The following is a 21,518-nucleotide window of genomic DNA, read 5'->3' as shown; positions in this document are numbered from 1 at the left end:
AGTGTATCCATTGTTTTCAGTGCCATGATGTCCTTGAGGAGCTGATTCAATGCATGAGCAGCACAACCAATGGATGTGATGTGAGGGTAGGACTCCTCCACTTTAGACCAAGCAGCCTTCATGTTCACAGCATTGTCTGTCACCAGTGCAAATATCTTCTGTGGTCAAAGGTCATTGATGACTGCCTTCAGCTCATCTTCAATGTAGAGACCAGTGTGTATTCTGTGCTCTTGTAGAATAATGGATGAGGGGTTTAGATGATGCAGTTAATTATTTCTTGCCCACGAACATTCGACCACCCATCAGAGATGATTGCAATACAGTCTGCTTTATCTATCTTTTGCTTGAATTTCACTTGAATCCAGCAAATGTGTAGATAAAGCATGTCTGGTTGGAGGGGTGTATGCTGGGCGAAGAACATTCAGAAATCTCTTGCCTGTGAGCATCAGAGGTGAACCAGTTGCATACACAGCTCGAGCAAGACATTTATCAGCATTTCTCTGACTGAAGGAGGACCATGAGCTGTTGCTATTGAAAAGGTGTCTGATTTATCATTTTCACCTTGAATAGAAGTAGAAGGACTTTTGTCAGAGGTTGCTTGTTTTGAGCGCTGAGGGAACTTTATGCACTTGGCTAGATGATTTTGCATCTTTGTTCATCACATATGATTTGGCACAGTATTTGCAAACGTACACAGCTTTTCCTTCTACATTAGCTGTAGTGGAATGTCTCCACACATCAGATCGTTCCCGTGGCATTTTCCTGTAAAGATTAGGAAAAAATGAGTAAAAAAAACAACATACAATTCCATGTACAGATTCCATGTGCAGTGCGCGAAATTCAAGAATAGTACATTCAAATATCTAACATTCTTGAAAATATATGTGAAATACATCAAAATAAAGCTTAACTTCTTGTTAATCCAGCCAAGGTGTCAGAATTCAAAAAGGCTTTACGGCGAAAGCAAACCATGCGATTATCTGAGGCTAGCGCCCCGCATACAAATGCATGACAAATCATATTTCAACCAGGCAGTTTTCACACGAAAGATCTGTTACATTACAAATGGTCCTTTTGTTCGATAATGTCCTTCTTTATATCCATAAAAACTCAGTTTAGCTGGCGCGCTTCAGTCAATAATCCACCGATTTCCCTCCTTCAAAATGCATACAAAATTAATCCCAAACGTTACCAATAAAATTATCCAAACAAGTCAATCAACGTTTATAATCAAACCTTAGGTACCCTAATACGCAAATAGATTATCAAATTTAAGACGGAGAATCGTTATTGTCTTTACCGGAGATAATAACAAAGAACGCGCTTTCCTCCACGCGCTTGGAAACACTACAGCCAAAATGGGAGCTACTTGGAAAAACTACAACTTCTCCCTCATTTTTCCAAAAAACAGCCTGAAACACTTTCTAAAGACTGTTGTCATCTAGTGGAAGCCCTAGCAACTGCAATCAGGGAGGATTTAGCCCTATAATAAAAGTGCCAGCCATTGAAATCAGTGTTATGCTGAATTATTTTTGGGGGGGCGGGTTTGTCCTCTGGGTTTTGTCTGCCATTTCAGTTCTATTATACCCACAGACATTATTTTAACAGTTTTAGAAACTTTAGTGTGTTTTCTATCCAAATCTACCAGTAATATGCATATGCTGCTGGGCCTGTAACAGGCAGTTTACTCTGGGCACGCTTTTCATTTTGAAACCCTCTTCCCTACATAGTGCACTAATGCATTTGGGACACAGCTTAATGTATACAGGAAGGCATTTTGCCATTCTCTCCTAAAGGCTTTCCAATGGAGCTCCACACATTTGAACACACATCTCTTTGAATCCTGACGGCATCTCTCCCTTTATGATGCGTTTGAAGCTTACTGTGCTGGTGGAGGGAGAAAGTTGCATTCTGAGACTCGCAGCAAGCCTTGTGGATGTTTCTGTCTTTCTGTTTGACTTCGAAGTTAGCACCGTTCACACTACTGAGCAGGCACACACACACAATCACACACAGCTAAGCAGCCAGTGCTCTGTGTTTGTGGACTCGTTACGTTTGAAGCGGATGCATTGGCAGGATTTCTTCCTGTCAGAAAGCAGTGGGAGTCTCTTTAACATCAAAGCTGGAGCCGCTTTCTCTTCTTAACACCAAACCGCTCTGCTGCCACTGCAATAGTGGAAAGAAAGAGGGTACCGATGGGGAGGCGGGTTGGAGAGATGGAGAGTGGGGGGAAAGGGAGGGAGGTTGAGTGAGAGTGGGGGGAGAGCGGGGGAAGGAGTGAGAGGGGGAGGGAGGAAGAGGTGGAAGGAGTGAGAGGGGGAGAGAGGGGGAGGGAGGAAGAGGTGGAAGGAGTGAGAGAGAAGAGAGGGAGAGAGGATGCAGCAGCAGAATATCTGTATTCTCACAGGAACATCCTGAGGAAAACTAACAATGTTTTAGTTACATTGTGTAAAGTTGTTTTTCGTTAACATCTTTCCGATCACTACTGTTTCAAGCTTCAAGTCTTAGGATTGTAGAAGTTATTTATGGTGGTGTACAATGTCTCACTTTTTGTATGAAATACTTCCAAAGCAGCTGTAGGCCTATGGTATATTGATTTTACTGTGACAGGGTGAATGTGATGTGCTGGTGTGGAGTATGCAGTACATGGGTTTTGGAACAATATGCTATTGTTTTCTGTTTGCTGACTTTAGAAAGATCCCAGAACCCAGAACCCAAGACATTTTGTGTTTGTTAAGCCTTGGGCTTTTGTTTCATTGAACACATCATCCCAAATGGCACCCTATTCCCGACATAGTGCACTACTTTTGACATTTACAATTTAGTCATGTAGGGAATATGGTGCCGTTTGGGATGCAGACCTGAAATTTGATGACATTGATTAGGTTTTTGTGTTCGGATTAGAGGTCGACCGATTATGATTTTTCAACGCCGATAGCGATTATTGGAGGACCAAAAAAAGCAGATGCCGATTAATCGGCCGGTTTTATTTTTTATTTATTTAACAATACTGAATGAACACTTATTTTAACTTAATATAATACATCAATAAAAATAAATTTAGCCTCAAATAAATAATGAAACATGTTCAATTTGGTTTAAATAATGCAAAAACATAGTGTTGGAGTAGTAAAAGTGCAATATGTGCCATGTAAAAAAGCTAACGTTTAAGTTCCTTGCTCAGAACATGAGAACATATGAACGTTGGTGGTTACTTTTACATGACTTCAATATTCCAAGGTAAGAGGTTTTAGGTTGTAGTTAATATAGTATTTATAGGACTATTTCTCTCTATACCATTTGTATTTCATATACGTTTGACTATTGGATGTTCTTATAGGCACTATAGGATTGCCAGTGTAACAGTATAGCTTCCGTCCCTCTCCTCGCACCTACCTGGGCTCTAACCAAGAACACATCAACAACAGCCACACCCGAAGCAGCGTTACCCATCTTCCACAAAAGCTTGGAGTGGTGTGTGCAGAGTGCAGAGCAAGGGGAACAACCACTCCAAGTCTCAGAGCGACTGACGTTTGAAACGCTATTAGTGCACACCCCGCTAACTAGCTAGCCATTTTACATCGGTTACACCAGTCATTAGGCTGATAGGCTTGAAGTCATAAACAGCGCTGTGCTTGCGAAGAGCTGCTGGCAAAACGCACGAAAGTGCTGTTGAATGAATGCTCAGTCATCGCTCAGTCAGACTGCTCTATCAATCATAGACTTAATTATAACATAACACACAGAAATACAAGCCTTTGGTCATTAATATGGTTGAATCCGGAAACTATCATTTTGAAAACAAAACTTTTGTTATTTCAGTGAAATACGGAACTGTTCGGTATTTTATCTAACGGGTGGCATCCATAAGTCAAAATATTCTTGTTACATTGCACAACCTTCAATGTTATGTCATAATTACGTAAAATTCTGGCAAATTAGTTCGCAATGAGCTAGGCTGCCCAAACTGTTGCATATACCCTGACTCTGCGTGCAATGAACGCAAGAAAAGTGACACAATTTCATCTGGTTAATATTGCCTGCTAACCTGGATTTCTTTTAGCGAAATATGCCTGTTGAAAAATATAAACTTCTGTGTATTGATTTTAAGAAAGGCATTGGTGTTTATGGTTATGTACAGTCGTCCAACAATTGTGCTTTTTTCGCAAATGCGCTTTTGTTAAATCATCCCCCAGCGTTGCATCGATTATATGCAATGCAGGACACGCTAGATAAACTAGTAATATCATCAACCATGTGTAGTTATAACTAGTGATTATGATTGATTGATTGTTTTTATAAGATAAGTTTAATGCTAGCTAGCAACTTACCTTGGCTTCTACTGCATACGCGTAACAGGCAGGCTACTCGTGGAGTGCAATGAGAGGCAGGTGGTTAGAGCATTGGACTAGTTAACTGTACGGTTGCAAGATTGGATCCCCCGAGCTGACAAGGTGAAAATCTGTCGTTCTGTCCCTGAACAAGGCAGTTAACCCACGGTTCCTAGGCCGTCATTGAAAATAAGAATGTGTTCTTAACTGACTTGCCTCGTTAAATAAAGGTATAAAATAAATTAGGCAAAATTGGCGCCCAAAAATACCAATTTCCGATTATTATGAAAACTTGAAATCGGCCCTAATTAATCTGCTATTCCGATTAATCGGTCGACTCCTAGTTCGGATGGGCTTTCCTAGGAACCATATCAAAATGAGTATGCTTGAGCAATAATGAAACCATTGGCTTTTATGGACTGAATTTAGGTTTTTCACAATCAAAGCTGAGGACTCTTGTAGAAATTCAGTTGAACCATCTAGAAAAATGAATGTAATTTATTCAGAATGCTGACTACATTACCACATGTTTAATGTATTTAATGTGCCAGTGGAGTACTGTCTGGAATCTGCTGGAGGCCATTTTGGAAGGGTGGGGCGGTTTTTCGCGGTTTTCCTTTGATGCGCACAAACCGACACACATACATCGACACACACACACACACACACACATCGACACACACACACACACATCGACACACACACACACATCGACACACACACACACATCGACACACACACACACACACACACACACACACACACACACACACACACACACACACACACACACACACACACACACACACACACACACACACACACACAGAGTAAAGAGTTTCCTCTAAGGCCTGGAAGGCATTTTCCCCCAGCCAGCTCAGAGGAAGAAGTCACAATCCAGCATATGTCAGGTTTGCACACATGAACACATCAGAGAGACTTCCTTTAGATTGCCTGAGGATCTGACTGGGACTGACCGGACTCACTCACATCCTGTTGCCAAATTCCATAGATTGATAGGACTACTACACTCACCTAAATGTCTGTCAGTCATTATCATTATTATTGGTCACATTCATCTCCATGTAGTGTCACAGATTAGTACGAGTTATAGGTTTGGTCTGTCAATAACTTTAAATTCTAATCCAGCTGTTGTCTATGTAAGAATAAATAACAATACATTTAATTAATAACCTGCTTTTCATTGAAAGATTGCAACGTGCAAAGTATGTTGGTCAAAATCCATGTAGTCATCAGTGTGTAGTTGAGTTTGTAGGAAAGCAGGCTGTATTTTGGTTAGTGCTCGCTTAGCCCTGGTCCATTCCCCAGGGGATTTGTGACACGTTGAAGAGCTTCACCTACTGTTAAGACTCTTGAGCTAGCTGGCTGTTCACCATGTGCTGTTGCTCTAACTCCAAATCTCCTGTCACAGTCAGTGCTGTGCTCACCCTGCTTTGTCTCCAGTGTCCATTTGTATAGAGCTTGACACACACACACACACACACACACACACACACACACACACACACACACACACACACACACACACACACACACACACACACACACACACACACACACACACACACACACACACACAAGCGTAGACTAGTAAGACTATATGTAATAAGTTGGGATGAAATATTCACTGATACCCATCTGTCCCCATCAGTCAATTGTTTAAGATATGATTGCATCAGTCTGCAGACCCCAAACGGATTCCAAATGTAGCATGTATTGGTCAGAAAATAGATTCAAATGTTCAGAATCGCCGATTCACTTTCTTTCTAACTATGTCCTCTCCTTCAGTATGGATCTAAGCATGTAACTGTCAAATTCATTGATCTACAAGTCATTTTTCATGCTGAAAAACCCTAGGGAATATCAGTTCCGTGGACAGACTGCTCACTGTGCCCAGCTTCGCAAGCTGACCAACACAAGGTAGGCGGCTTGTTCCTTTTTTCAAATGTAACCTTTATTTAACTAGGCAAGTCAGTTAAGAACAAATTCTTATTTACAGTGATGGCCTAGGAACAGTGGGTTAACTGCCTTGTTCAGAACGCAGATTTTTACCTTGTCAGCTCTGGGATTCAATCTAGCAACCTTTTGGTTACTAGTCCAACACTCTAACCACTGGGCTACCTGCCACCCTCCCGATCTTGCACATCTGCACTTTCAGCATTCAAATGATAAAATGGCTTGAGTGATATTAGGTTGTCACTCAACTAATAAAGCCTATGTAATTTACTAGGTTATTGTTATCTATGCGATGTTGAAAATGGTGTAAAAGTAAGCTACTGGAGACACAACTCTGGCTATACCTGCTGAACGGGGCTTACAATAGATTTCATTTAGATTGTTCAGGTTCACTGTCAGCAATAGTTTTGGTAGTTTTGCTTTGAACAATCAGTGTATATGGTCATTTTTAGACATGTAGTGTAAAGTTGATAATTTCATAACAAGGATTAACTTTTGCGAGGTGCACTGCAAGGCCAAAGAGGAGTAGAAAAGAAGCTCACCAAAACATCCAAATGGTCAAAACCATTAGATTTTGAGATAGGCATGAAATCCAAAGATGTGCTATATATTCATTGGCTATGTCAGGTTGGAGTGACAATTTACAGTTTATCATACCATTTCTAATGATCTGCATACCAGTTATGATTTTCATATGTTTATTATAACTAGTTGTGTCTATTCAATATCTAATTGCCCACAAACGGAAGAATCACTAAACAGAGGCACTGTCCATTAGCACTACAGGCTTGATCTTGGAACACAGATTCCCTTGGTGAATGATACAGCGACATTTAACCACGGGGTGTGGTTAATAGTGGGGGAACCGTCAGTTGTAATAGCGAATATGTTTTTAATAGATACCTCTCTCCCCAAAAAATTCTGTGAAGGCTTTTGCTATAACTTCCCCTTTAGTAATACCATGCATGGGTTTGAGACAAAGAAGCTCCTCACGTACCTGCTCTGAGTCACAGTATCTAATAGAGAAAGCAGCTCCTCACGTACCTGCTCTGAGTCACAGTATCTTATAGACAAAGCAGCTCCTCACGTACCTGCTCTGAGTCACAGTATCCTATAGACAAAGCAGCTCCTCACGTACCTGCTCTGAGTCACAGTATCCTATAGACAAAGCAGCTCCTCACGTACCTGCTCTGAGTCACAGTATCCTATAGACAAAGCAGCTCCTCACGTACCTGCTCTGAGTCACAGTATCTTATAGACAAAGCAGCTCCTCACGTACCTGCTCTGAGTCACAGTATCCTATAGACAAAGCAGCTCCTCACGTACCTGCTCTGAGTCACAGTATCCTATAGACAAAGCAGCTCCTCACGTACCTGCTCTGAGTCACAGTATCCTATAGACAAAGCAGCTCCTCACGTACCTGCTCTGAGTCACAGTATCCTATAGACAAAGCAGCTCCTCACGTACCTGCTCTGAGTCACAGTATCCTATAGACAAAGCAGCTCCTCACGTACCTGCTCTGAGTCACAGTATCCTATAGACAAAGCAGCTCCTCACGTACCTGCTCTGAGTCACAGTATCCTATAGACAAAGCAGCTCCTCACGTACCTGCTCTGAGTCACAGTATCCTATAGACAAAGCAGCTCCTCACGTACCTGCTCTGAGTCACAGTATCCTATAGACAAAGCAGCTCCTCACGTACCTGCCACACCGGTGCATATTTTAATGCTACAGTTTGCTGCTCCTTTACATTTTCAAACATCTCGGTAACGCGCCTTTCAACAGTTCTGGCAGACACAGGCATGTCTTTTATCTTTGAGGGGATTGTGTCTTTGTTAGGCAATCCATCTAATAAAGCCTGCGAACTACTGAGGAAAGCCTCCTTGATATATTCCCCATTAGTAAATTATTTTCTATGTTTAGCAATGCACTGCGCAACTTTGTAGCTTTGTAGCTTGATATTTGACTACATGTAGATTTGTAAACATACTGCTTATCTTTTCATCCCAGGACACGGCCCCCTTGATTTCTTAAGCCTTGTCCGCCTCATCCTTGAAGTTTTTCCCTCATGTCTCGTTTCAAAATGACACCGTACACTTGATGTCAGGCAATTATTTTAGATCAACTTTCTTCTGAACACCATGGGTGGACGTCCTAATCAGGTCCCCACTCAATACATATGGGTCTGGTAAATTAAAAGGCTGCCGGTCTAATGTCCAGCTCCACGTCACACACATACGTCAGTCAGCACAGACAGATACAGCTCATAGAGGCCCAGCCCATGAGCTCCATCAGCAGCACATTTTAATTTAGAATGAAAAATGAATGTGTTTATGCAACAAATGTTAGTGCATCGTATCGCATTGATTCATTCTCTAATCAAACCGAATTGCACCGAATCCTTTAAAACTATAACTTATTGTTCCTGTATCGTATCGGAGCCCATGTATCTTGAGATGTATCGAATCGTCTTGGAAGTCTATGCACAGTTGGGACAAAGCCAACACAGGACCCTTGTCTTGCCCTAAACTGCCGTCCTATTTTGATAAGCGCTTGGTGTGTAGGCAATGCTACACCTACTACCTTGGCTTCACTCCCTCTAGTAGTCTAAGAGGGGATCACTGACACTTGTTCAAACGAGCTATCCATTAAACACAGACACACGCATACACAGCAGGCTATAATTGCTCCCTGTGTCCTCCTCACACTAGTCCTCACTAACACTAACAGCTCTACTTGTACTCTGGCTGTGAAGATACCACTATCGCACTTGTTTTTCCATGTCAAAAATGAAAACACAAAGCAGACCAAATTTTTGGTCAGTCCTTTAAAAATCTGCTGTATGTAAAATATTGTGTTCTATAGCTTGGAAAATAAATATGTGACTCTTGATGACAACATAATGATGTTTGTTTTCCTAAAGAAGTTAAATCTGCTTTGTGTTTTGTTTCCTTGCCACAATACTAACGCGTACCATGATACTGGTATCGTCCCAGCCCTAACTTGTACCGTGGCCAGGTTGTTTGTTCCGTTGTGAAAACAAGACTCTTGATTGAAAAGTTGCCCGGAAGAGTCATTTGAGAAGATTAGTGGAAGAAATTCTGCCAATTGTGGTGACCTCAACACCCCCTTTTGAGTCCCCTCCATCCCTCTTCTATCTATCTCTGTAAGGGTAGAGAGAGCGAGAGACCAGGCTATGTGTGACGGTCTACTGTGTGTAGACAGTAAGCGGTGTGATGATAGATACAGGAAGCTGGTTGTCTGCTCTGAGCTGTCTCCATTGAGGGCTAACGGCCATGCACTGTGATGGACTGCTTTTATTGGTGACGTGTGATTTACCCTCCTTTCTGTTTGTTTCCCTCTGTCTCTCCCTCTCCTCTTTTCCTCCCTTTCCCGCTCTCAATTCCCTCTATCTCTGTTTCTCACCCTGCTTTCTCCCCATTCCTCTCTCTATTCCCTCCTCCTCCTGCACTTCCCCTCCCACCTCCTCCTGCACTTCCCCCTCTCGCTGCCCTCCCCTCTTCTTCAGAGAGACAAAGACTCCCGCCTCCTCCTGTTTCCATCCCCCCCTCTCTCATCCCCCCCTCTCTGTCATTTGGAGGCAGTCCGTCCGCCGGCTGTGTGCGCACACTCATCTCTCTCTCACACACACACACACACACACACACACACACACACACACACACACACACACACACACACACACACACACAGAGTAAAGAGTTTCCTCTAAGGCCTGGAAGGCATTTTCCCCCAGCCAGCTCAGAGGAAGAAGTCACAATCCAGCATATGTCAGGTTTGCACACATGAACACATCAGAGAGACTTCCTTTAGATTGCCTGAGGATCTGACTGGGACTGACCGGACTCACTCACATCCTGTTGCCAAATTCCATAGATTGATAGGACTACTACACTCACCTAAATGTCTGTCAGTCATTATCATTATTATTGGTCACATTCATCTCCATGTAGTGTCACAGATTAGTACGAGTTATAGGTTTGGTCTGTCAATAACTTTAAATTCTAATCCAGCTGTTGTCTATGTAAGAATAAATAACAATACATTTAATTAATAACCTGCTTTTCATTGAAAGATTGCAACGTGCAAAGTATGTTGGTCAAAATCCATGTAGTCATCAGTGTGTAGTTGAGTTTGTAGGAAAGCAGGCTGTATTTTGGTTAGTGCTCGCTTAGCCCTGGTCCATTCCCCAGGGGATTTGTGACACGTTGAAGAGCTTCACCTACTGTTAAGACTCTTGAGCTAGCTGGCTGTTCACCATGTGCTGTTGCTCTAACTCCAAATCTCCTGTCACAGTCAGTGCTGTGCTCACCCTGCTTTGTCTCCAGTGTCCATTTGTATAGAGCTTGACACACACACACACACACACACACACACACACACACACACACACACACACACACACACACACACACACACACACACACACACACACACACACACACACACACACAAGCGTAGACTAGTAAGACTATATGTAATAAGTTGGGATGAAATATTCACTGATACCCATCTGTCCCCATCAGTCAATTGTTTAAGATATGATTGCATCAGTCTGCAGACCCCAAACGGATTCCAAATGTAGCATGTATTGGTCAGAAAATAGATTCAAATGTTCAGAATCGCCGATTCACTTTCTTTCTAACTATGTCCTCTCCTTCAGTATGGATCTAAGCATGTAACTGTCAAATTCATTGATCTACAAGTCATTTTTCATGCTGAAAAACCCTAGGGAATATCAGTTCCGTGGACAGACTGCTCACTGTGCCCAGCTTCGCAAGCTGACCAACACAAGGTAGGCGGCTTGTTCCTTTTTTCAAATGTAACCTTTATTTAACTAGGCAAGTCAGTTAAGAACAAATTCTTATTTACAGTGATGGCCTAGGAACAGTGGGTTAACTGCCTTGTTCAGAACGCAGATTTTTACCTTGTCAGCTCTGGGATTCAATCTAGCAACCTTTTGGTTACTAGTCCAACACTCTAACCACTGGGCTACCTGCCACCCTCCCGATCTTGCACATCTGCACTTTCAGCATTCAAATGATAAAATGGCTTGAGTGATATTAGGTTGTCACTCAACTAATAAAGCCTATGTAATTTACTAGGTTATTGTTATCTATGCGATGTTGAAAATGGTGTAAAAGTAAGCTACTGGAGACACAACTCTGGCTATACCTGCTGAACGGGGCTTACAATAGATTTCATTTAGATTGTTCAGGTTCACTGTCAGCAATAGTTTTGGTAGTTTTGCTTTGAACAATCAGTGTATATGGTCATTTTTAGACATGTAGTGTAAAGTTGATAATTTCATAACAAGGATTAACTTTTGCGAGGTGCACTGCAAGGCCAAAGAGGAGTAGAAAAGAAGCTCACCAAAACATCCAAATGGTCAAAACCATTAGATTTTGAGATAGGCATGAAATCCAAAGATGTGCTATATATTCATTGGCTATGTCAGGTTGGAGTGACAATTTACAGTTTATCATACCATTTCTAATGATCTGCATACCAGTTATGATTTTCATATGTTTATTATAACTAGTTGTGTCTATTCAATATCTAATTGCCCACAAACGGAAGAATCACTAAACAGAGGCACTGTCCATTAGCACTACAGGCTTGATCTTGGAACACAGATTCCCTTGGTGAATGATACAGCGACATTTAACCACGGGGTGTGGTTAATAGTGGGGGAACCGTCAGTTGTAATAGCGAATATGTTTTTAATAGATACCTCTCTCCCCAAAAAATTCTGTGAAGGCTTTTGCTATAACTTCCCCTTTAGTAATACCATGCATGGGTTTGAGACAAAGAAGCTCCTCACGTACCTGCTCTGAGTCACAGTATCTAATAGAGAAAGCAGCTCCTCACGTACCTGCTCTGAGTCACAGTATCTTATAGACAAAGCAGCTCCTCACGTACCTGCTCTGAGTCACAGTATCCTATAGACAAAGCAGCTCCTCACGTACCTGCTCTGAGTCACAGTATCCTATAGACAAAGCAGCTCCTCACGTACCTGCTCTGAGTCACAGTATCCTATAGACAAAGCAGCTCCTCACGTACCTGCTCTGAGTCACAGTATCTTATAGACAAAGCAGCTCCTCACGTACCTGCTCTGAGTCACAGTATCCTATAGACAAAGCAGCTCCTCACGTACCTGCTCTGAGTCACAGTATCCTATAGACAAAGCAGCTCCTCACGTACCTGCTCTGAGTCACAGTATCCTATAGACAAAGCAGCTCCTCACGTACCTGCTCTGAGTCACAGTATCTTATAGACAAAGCAGCTCCTCACGTACCTGCTCTGAGTCACAGTATCCTATAGACAAAGCAGCTCCTCACGTACCTGCTCTGAGTCACAGTATCCTATAGACAAAGCAGCTCCTCACGTACCTGCTCTGAGTCACAGTATCCTATAGACAAAGCAGCTCCTCACGTACCTGCTCTGAGTCACAGTATCCTATAGACAAAGCAGCTCCTCACGTACCTGCTCTGAGTCACAGTATCCTATAGACAAAGCAGCTCCTCACGTACCTGCTCTGAGTCACAGTATCCTATAGACAAAGCAGCTCCTCACGTACCTGCTCTGAGTCACAGTATCCTATAGACAAAGCAGCTCCTCACGTACCTGCTCTGAGTCACAGTATCCTATAGACAAAGCAGCTCCTCACGTACCTGCTCTGAGTCACAGTATCCTATAGACAAAGCAGCTCCTCACGTACCTGCCACACCGGTGCATATTTTAATGCTACAGTTTGCTGCTCCTTTACATTTTCAAACATCTCGGTAACGCGCCTTTCAACAGTTCTGGCAGACACAGGCATGTCTTTTATCTTTGAGGGGATTGTGTCTTTGTTAGGCAATCCATCTAATAAAGCCTGCGAACTACTGAGGAAAGCCTCCTTGATATATTCCCCATTAGTAAATTATTTTCTATGTTTAGCAATGCACTGCGCAACTTTGTAGCTTTGTAGCTTGATATTTGACTACATGTAGATTTGTAAACATACTGCTTATCTTTTCATCCCAGGACACGGCCCCCTTGATTTCTTAAGCCTTGTCCGCCTCATCCTTGAAGTTTTTCCCTCATGTCTCGTTTCAAAATGACACCGTACACTTGATGTCAGGCAATTATTTTAGATCAACTTTCTTCTGAACACCATGGGTGGACGTCCTAATCAGGTCCCCACTCAATACATATGGGTCTGGTAAATTAAAAGGCTGCCGGTCTAATGTCCAGCTCCACGTCACACACATACGTCAGTCAGCACAGACAGATACAGCTCATAGAGGCCCAGCCCATGAGCTCCATCAGCAGCACATTTTAATTTAGAATGAAAAATGAATGTGTTTATGCAACAAATGTTAGTGCATCGTATCGCATTGATTCATTCTCTAATCAAACCGAATTGCACCGAATCCTTTAAAACTATAACTTATTGTTCCTGTATCGTATCGGAGCCCATGTATCTTGAGATGTATCGAATCGTCTTGGAAGTCTATGCACAGTTGGGACAAAGCCAACACAGGACCCTTGTCTTGCCCTAAACTGCCGTCCTATTTTGATAAGCGCTTGGTGTGTAGGCAATGCTACACCTACTACCTTGGCTTCACTCCCTCTAGTAGTCTAAGAGGGGATCACTGACACTTGTTCAAACGAGCTATCCATTAAACACAGACACACGCATACACAGCAGGCTATAATTGCTCCCTGTGTCCTCCTCACACTAGTCCTCACTAACACTAACAGCTCTACTTGTACTCTGGCTGTGAAGATACCACTATCGCACTTGTTTTTCCATGTCAAAAATGAAAACACAAAGCAGACCAAATTTTTGGTCAGTCCTTTAAAAATCTGCTGTATGTAAAATATTGTGTTCTATAGCTTGGAAAATAAATATGTGACTCTTGATGACAACATAATGATGTTTGTTTTCCTAAAGAAGTTAAATCTGCTTTGTGTTTTGTTTCCTTGCCACAATACTAACGCGTACCATGATACTGGTATCGTCCCAGCCCTAACTTGTACCGTGGCCAGGTTGTTTGTTCCGTTGTGAAAACAAGACTCTTGATTGAAAAGTTGCCCGGAAGAGTCATTTGAGAAGATTAGTGGAAGAAATTCTGCCAATTGTGGTGACCTCAACACCCCCTTTTGAGTCCCCTCCATCCCTCTTCTATCTATCTCTGTAAGGGTAGAGAGAGCGAGAGACCAGGCTATGTGTGACGGTCTACTGTGTGTAGACAGTAAGCGGTGTGATGATAGATACAGGAAGCTGGTTGTCTGCTCTGAGCTGTCTCCATTGAGGGCTAACGGCCATGCACTGTGATGGACTGCTTTTATTGGTGACGTGTGATTTACCCTCCTTTCTGTTTGTTTCCCTCTGTCTCTCCCTCTCCTCTTTTCCTCCCTTTCCCGCTCTCAATTCCCTCTATCTCTGTTTCTCACCCTGCTTTCTCCCCATTCCTCTCTCTATTCCCTCCTCCTCCTGCACTTCCCCTCCCACCTCCTCCTGCACTTCCCCCTCTCGCTGCCCTCCCCTCTTCTTCAGAGAGACAAAGACTCCCGCCTCCTCCTGTTTCCATCCCCCCCTCTCTCATCCCCCCCTCTCTGTCATTTGGAGGCAGTCCGTCCGCCGGCTGTGTGCGCACACTCATCTCTCTCTCACACACACACACACACACACACACACACACACACACACACACACACACACACACACACACACACACACACACACACTCTCACTCTCTCTCTCTCTGGCTCTCCATAGTCTGAGAAGGAAGGCTGCTCTGTTCTACATGGCAGGATATTGTTATTCATTCCACCTTGGTTAAGGCGTGTGAAGAAGGCAGCACGTTGCAAGGGACTCACAGCTTTGTGTACTAATAAGTAGATCATATATTCTTCTCTCTGGGCTTGTTTTCTTTTAATGGAAGGACTCTATCACGGTAAGGTTTTCTCTCTCTCTCGCTGCTGCTCTGTTCTCCTACGGTGTAGACTACACTGCTACCCTGCTGTGGTGTATGCTAGGCTAGCTTGCAGATTGGAACGGCATTTACAATATAGTGTACTCCTGTGTGTGTGTGTGATTTTAAGGTGATTTTTTTATCTCCTATCTGTATTATCTGCCATGGTAGTGATATGGACACTTCATGTGGTCAGAAATTAAATTAATTGGGCAATTATAACAGGTCTTAGAGTATTTTAATGAGCATCATTTTGAGACCCATTTAGGATGGTGATGGTAATGATAGCACATTATTTTGTTGGTTGATTATATTATATTTTCACGCAATCGTACAGGGGACCAGTGACATACAAAACATCAGCCTCTATTGAGGATTCATACTGTAGCTTGTTGTACAGGGTCCACCGTTAACAGAGGATTCATACTGTAGCTTGTTGTACAGGGTTCCAAGTTAACAGAGGATTCATACTGTAGCTTGTTGTACAGGGTCCACTGTTAACAGAGGATTCATACTGTAGCTTGTTGTACAGGGTCCACTGTTAACAGAGGATTCATACTGTAGCTTGTTGTACAGGGTCCACCGTTAACAGAGGATTCATACTGTAGCTTGTTGTACAGGGTTCCGCGTTAACAGAGGATTCATACTGTAGCTTGTTGTACAGGGTCCACCGTTAACAGAGGATTCATACTGTAGCTTGTTGTACAGGCTTCAGCGTTAACAGTGGATTCATACTGTAGCTTGTTGTACAGGGTTCAGCGTTAACAGAGGATTCATACTGTAGCTTGTTGTACAGGGTCCACCGTTAACAGAGGAGTCATACTGTAGCTTGTTGTACAGGGTTCAGCGTTAACAGAGGATTCATACTGTAGCTTGTTGTACAGGGTCCACCGTTAACAGAGGATTCATACTGTAGCTTGTTGTACAGGGTTCAGCGTTAACAGAGGATTCATACTGTAGCTTGTTGTACAGGGTCCACCGTTAACAGAGGATTCATACTGTAGCTTGTTGTACAGGGTCCACCGTTAACAGAGGATTCATACTGTAGCTTGTTGTACAGGGTTCAGCGTTAACAGAGGATTCATACTGTAGCTTGTTGTACAGGGTCCACCGTTAACAGAGGATTCATACTGTAGCTTGTTGTACAGGGTCCACCGTTAACAGAGGATTCATACTGTAGCTTGTTGTACAGGGTTCCGCGTTAACAGAGAATTCATACTGTAGCTTGTTGTATAGGGTCCACCATTAAGAGGATTCATACTGTAGCTTGTTGTACAGGGTCCACCGTTAAGAGGATTCATACTGTAGCTTGTTGTACAGGGTCCACCGTTAAGAGGATTCCTACTGTAGCTTGTTGTACAGGGTCCACCGTTAAGAGGATTCCTACTGTAGCTTGTTGTACAGGGTCCACCGTTAACAGAGGATTCATACTGTAGCTTGTTGTACAGGGTCCACCGTTAACAGAGGATTCCTACTGTAGCTTGTTGTACAGGGTCCACCGTTAACAGAGGATTCATACTGTAGCTTGTTGTACAGGGTCCACCGTTAACAGAGGATTCATACTGTAGCTTGTTGTACAGGGTTCCGCGTTAACAGAGGATTCATACTGTAGCTTGTTGTACAGGGTCCACCGTTAACAGAGGATTCATACTGTAGCTTGTTGTATAGGGTCCACCGTTAACAGAGGATTCATACTGTAGCTTGTTGTACAGGGTTCAGCGTTAACAGAGGATTCATACTGTAGCTTGTTGTACAGGGTCCACCATTAACAGAGGATTTATACTGTAGCTTGTTGTACAGGGTCCACCATTAACAGAGGATTCATACTGTAGCTTGTTGTACAGGGTTCAGCGTTAACAGAGGATTCATACTGTAGCTTGTTGTACAGGGTCCACCGTTAACAGAGGAGTCATACTGTAGCTTGTTGTACAGGGTTCAGCGTTAACAGAGGATTCATACTGTAGCTTGTTGTACAGGGTCCACCGTTAACAGAGGATTCATACTGTAGCTTGTTGTACAGGGTTCAGCGTTAACAGAGGATTCATACTGTAGCTTGTTGTACAGGGTCCACCGTTAACAGAGGATTCATACTGTAGCTTGTTGTACAGGGTCCACCGTTAACAGAGGATTCATACTGTAGCTTGTTGTACAGGGTTCAGCGTTAACAGAGGATTCATACTGTAGCTTGTTGTACAGGGTCCACCGTTAAGAGGATTCATACTGTAGCTTGTTGTACAGGGTTCAGCGTTAACAGAGGATTCATACTGTAGCTTGTTGTACAGGGTCCACCGTTAACAGAGGATTCATACTGTAGCTTGTTGTACAGGGTTCAGCCTTAACAGAGGATTCATACTGTAGCTTGTTGTACAGGGTCAACCGTTAACAGAGGATTCATACTGTAGCTTGTACAGGGTCCACCGTTAAGAGGATTCATACTGTAGCTTGTTGTGCAGGGTCCACCGTTAACAGAGGATTCATACTGTAGCTTGTTGTAGAAGGTCCACCGTTAACAGAGGATTCATACTGTAGCTTGTTGTACAGGGTTCCGCGTTAACAGAGAATTCATACTGTAACTTGCATGTGACTGAGATACAATACAACTTCTATTCATCCATTGAAACAGAAATGTATTTCTTGCTGTCTGTGCAGTACTACTTCACAATCCGATGTTAATCTCTTGCTTGATGTCTACGGTCTTCTATTTCTGTAAAACTTCTCCTGACCTAATGGTTGTTCCAAATGGCCCCTATCCCCAATACATTGCACTACTTTTGACCAGGGCCCATAGGTGCTATAAGGAATAGTGTGCCATTTGGGATGCAGACTGGGACACAAACTGCCTTTCTGGAGTGTCTGTTCAGTTCCAAATCCAAGCTGTAGATAATCATGTGTCAGTCCCAGTGATAAATGGTCCTGGTCACTGGAGTGAAGTGTGATCATGTGTGGGAGGGAGGCAGAGAGGGATGTAGGCGTGCAACAATCCTCTTCTTCCTCTGGTGGTGTCAAATATTTTCTACGTTATATCAACTTCCTCATTCATAATTAATGGTGCTTTATTATTCCTTACCCATCTTGACAAAATGTGTGGGACATATGCAAAACAAGCACCGTTTGCAAAGGCCTCCTTGTGCCCTCTTCACACAACTTGTAGTCTTAAGAACATTTCTAATTTGATGAAGAAAATACATGTCCACATTGTATTAACTTTATGGCATAGAGTAGCTTTTGGGTAGTGATATTCCATCATGGCATGTCTACTGGATGCTTTCGTCTGCGGTGCACTCATGCATGGCAGTGACCTTTGCTTCATGCCTTGCTTTTATATGGCGTGTGTGTCAGTGTCTGGCTACACAAGTTGTTTATCTTTTCATGTATGCCTGCTTTGGTACGTATGACAGCTTCTGCAGAAGAGCTGAGGCTGCTTATTGGAGTGTAACCACATGTGTGTGCCTGCCTGTGAGCGCTTCTCTGTGTGTATGTACATGTGTTTGCGTTTGTTTGTGTGCGTGCGTGTGATTGTGTGTAACTAGTAACTGCTAGTTAGCAGGTGTTGGAGGTGCTGGAGGCAGACCCCTGACCCCTGACCTTTATTGCATCCACATACCCCTGTGCTGACCCCTTTACACGCCCCAGTAACACCCCCTGAGGGGTCACACACACATACTTTCTCTCTGGTCAGCCAGGGGATTAACCATTAACTAGTGCTCTGCAGTATCTCCTGGAGACTCATAGCCAGCAGCTGGATGGGAAGGTTGAGGTAGTAACATGTAAAGAAGTGTCGGTCGTTTGTAATGGTCACCTTGGAATGCGACCACTCACAGCTCTTTGTGCAACAATAGCATCTAATTCACATTCCTTGTTGGATTTTTGACCCATTTCTTTTCATGCCATATATCGCCCACATATTTTGTCTTTTCACATTTCTCTTTATCCTTTCCTTCTCCTCTTGTATTCTAATGCATGTGTATATAATCTATCAATCTATATATGTATATAATTTCCAAATGCGCCCTGTATAATACAATTTGAAATACACTATATAAATGTTTAACTACATTTAAAAAGTTTGGGGTCACTTAGAAATGTCCTTGTTTTTGAAAGAAAAGCACATTTTTCATCCATTTAAAATAACATAAAATTGATCAGAAATACAGTGTAGACATTGTTAATGTTGTAAATGACTATTATAGCTGGAAACGGCAGATTTTTTATGGAATATCTACATAGGCGTACAGAGGCCCATTATCAGCAATCATCAGTCCTGTGTTCCAACAGCACGTTGTGTTAGCTAATCCAAGTTTATCATTTTAAAAGTCTAATTGATCATTAGAAAACCCTTTTGCAATTATGTTAGCACAGCTGAAAACTGTTTTCCTGATTAAAGAAGTAATAAAACTGACCTTCTTTAGACTAGTTGAGTATCTGAAGCATCAGCATTTGTGGGTTCGATTACAGGCCCAAAATGTCCAGAAACAAAGAACTTTCTTCTGAAACTCATCCGTCTATTCTTGTTCTGAGAAATGAATGCTATTCCATGCGAGAAATTGCCAAGAAACTGACGATATGGTACAACGCTGTGTACATATGTGTGTGTGTGTTTTATATTGTATTATACAGGGTGCATTTGGAAAAGAGCTCTAGGTCTCAATATGTCTTCCCTGTCAAAATAAATGTTAAATAAATAAAAAAATCTACACACACAGCTTCGGCCTATGCTGTCATTCAAATAACAATCCCTTTATTTTGGGGATTTCTTGTGCATTGTTCATTATAAGGAGTGAAGCTGATGTGTACAGTTGGGTTATATTTCCTGTTAGCCTATAGCCTAGCCTAGTGTAGTGCAGGAATCTACTCTGTAGGTCCTTCTCTCATAGTAGCCTGTGCTAACTCAAGGAGAGCGTTTCCCTAGCGTAATGTAGTTATATGCTAGTGGAGGTCCAGCTGACCTTGTTTTGGCTACGTCGTCCTGCTTTGTCAGCACTTGGCAGTCTTCTGATGCCCTGCTGCATATATGGAAACAGAACTTCCTCCCGCCTTGCACTGCAGGCGAAATACACACAGGCATCGTTCTTTTAACTTTTTATTTTTTTTATTTAACTTTTATTTAACCAGGTAGGCTAGTTGAGAACAAGTTCTCATTTACAACTGCGACCTGACCAAGATAAAGCAAAGCAGTGTGACACAAACAACAACACAGAGTTACACATGGCATAAACAAACACACAGTCAATAACACAATAGAAAATAATATATATACAGTGGGGCAAAAAAGTATTTAGTCAGCCACCAATTGTGCAAGTTCTCCCACTTAAAAGATGAGAGGCCTGTAATTTTCATCATAGGTACACTTCAACTATGACAGACAAAATGAGAAAACAAAATCCAGAAAATCACATTGTAGGATATTTTATGAATTTATTTGCAAATTATGGTGGAAAATAAGTATTTGGTCACCTACAAACAAGCAAGATTTCTGTCTCTCACAGACCTGTAACAACTTCTTTAAGAGGCTCCTCTGTCCTCCACTCGTTACCTGTATTAATGGCACCTGTTTGAACTTGTTATCAGTATAAAAGACACCTGTCCACAACCTCAAACAGTCACACTACAAACTCCACTATGGCCAAGACCAAAGAGCTGTCAAAGGACACCAGAAACAAAATTGTAGACCTGCACCAGGCTGGGAAGACTGAATCTGCAATAGGTAAGCAGCTTGGTTTGAAGAAATCAACTGTGGGAGCAATTATTAGGAAATGGAAGACATACAAGACCACTGATAATCTCCCTCGATCTGGGGCTCCACGCAAGATCTCACCCCGTGGGGTAAAAATGATCACAAGAACAGTGAGCAGAAATCCCAGAACCACACGGGGGGACCTAGTGAATGACCTGCAGAGAGCTGGGACCAAAGTAACAAAGCCTACCATCAGTAACACACTACGCCGCCAGGGACTCAAATCCTGCAGTGCCAGGCGTGTCCCCCTGCTTAAGCCAGTACATGTCCAGGCCCGTCTGAAGTTTGCTAGAGAGCATTTGGATGATCCAGAAGATTGGGAGAATGTCATATGGTCAGATGAAATCAAAATATAACTTTTTGGTAAAAACTCAACTCGTCCTGTTTGGAGGACAAAGAATGCTGAGTTGCATCCAAAGAACACCATACCTACTGTGAAGCATGGGGGTGGAAACATCATGCTTTGGGGATGTTTTTCTGCAAAGGGAC

General features: G+C 42.6%; 1 protein-coding gene across 6 annotated transcripts in view; it reads left to right on the top strand.

Moving 5' to 3' along the window:
• Positions 1-21,518, top strand: part of ptk2aa (protein tyrosine kinase 2aa) — a 163,712-nt gene that overhangs the window by 30,757 nt on the left and 111,437 nt on the right. The window contains exon 1 of one of the 6 annotated variants that reach the window (XM_031788841.1): positions 15,093-15,277. The exons of the other annotated variants lie outside the window; for them this stretch is intronic. Within the exon in view, the coding sequence (XP_031644701.1) occupies positions 15,259-15,277 (19 nt within the window). The 5' untranslated portion in view covers positions 15,093-15,258. Of the gene's footprint in view, positions 1-15,092; positions 15,278-21,518 lie in introns of those variants that run through there. 6 annotated transcript variants of the gene reach the window in all.

This window comes from Oncorhynchus kisutch, linkage group LG14 (assembly GCF_002021735.2).
Source record: "Oncorhynchus kisutch isolate 150728-3 linkage group LG14, Okis_V2, whole genome shotgun sequence".
NCBI classification, from domain to species: Eukaryota; Metazoa; Chordata; class Actinopteri; order Salmoniformes; family Salmonidae; genus Oncorhynchus; species Oncorhynchus kisutch.
Note: the sequence above shows the minus strand (reverse complement) of the source record. Positions and strands in the feature narration are given on the sequence as shown.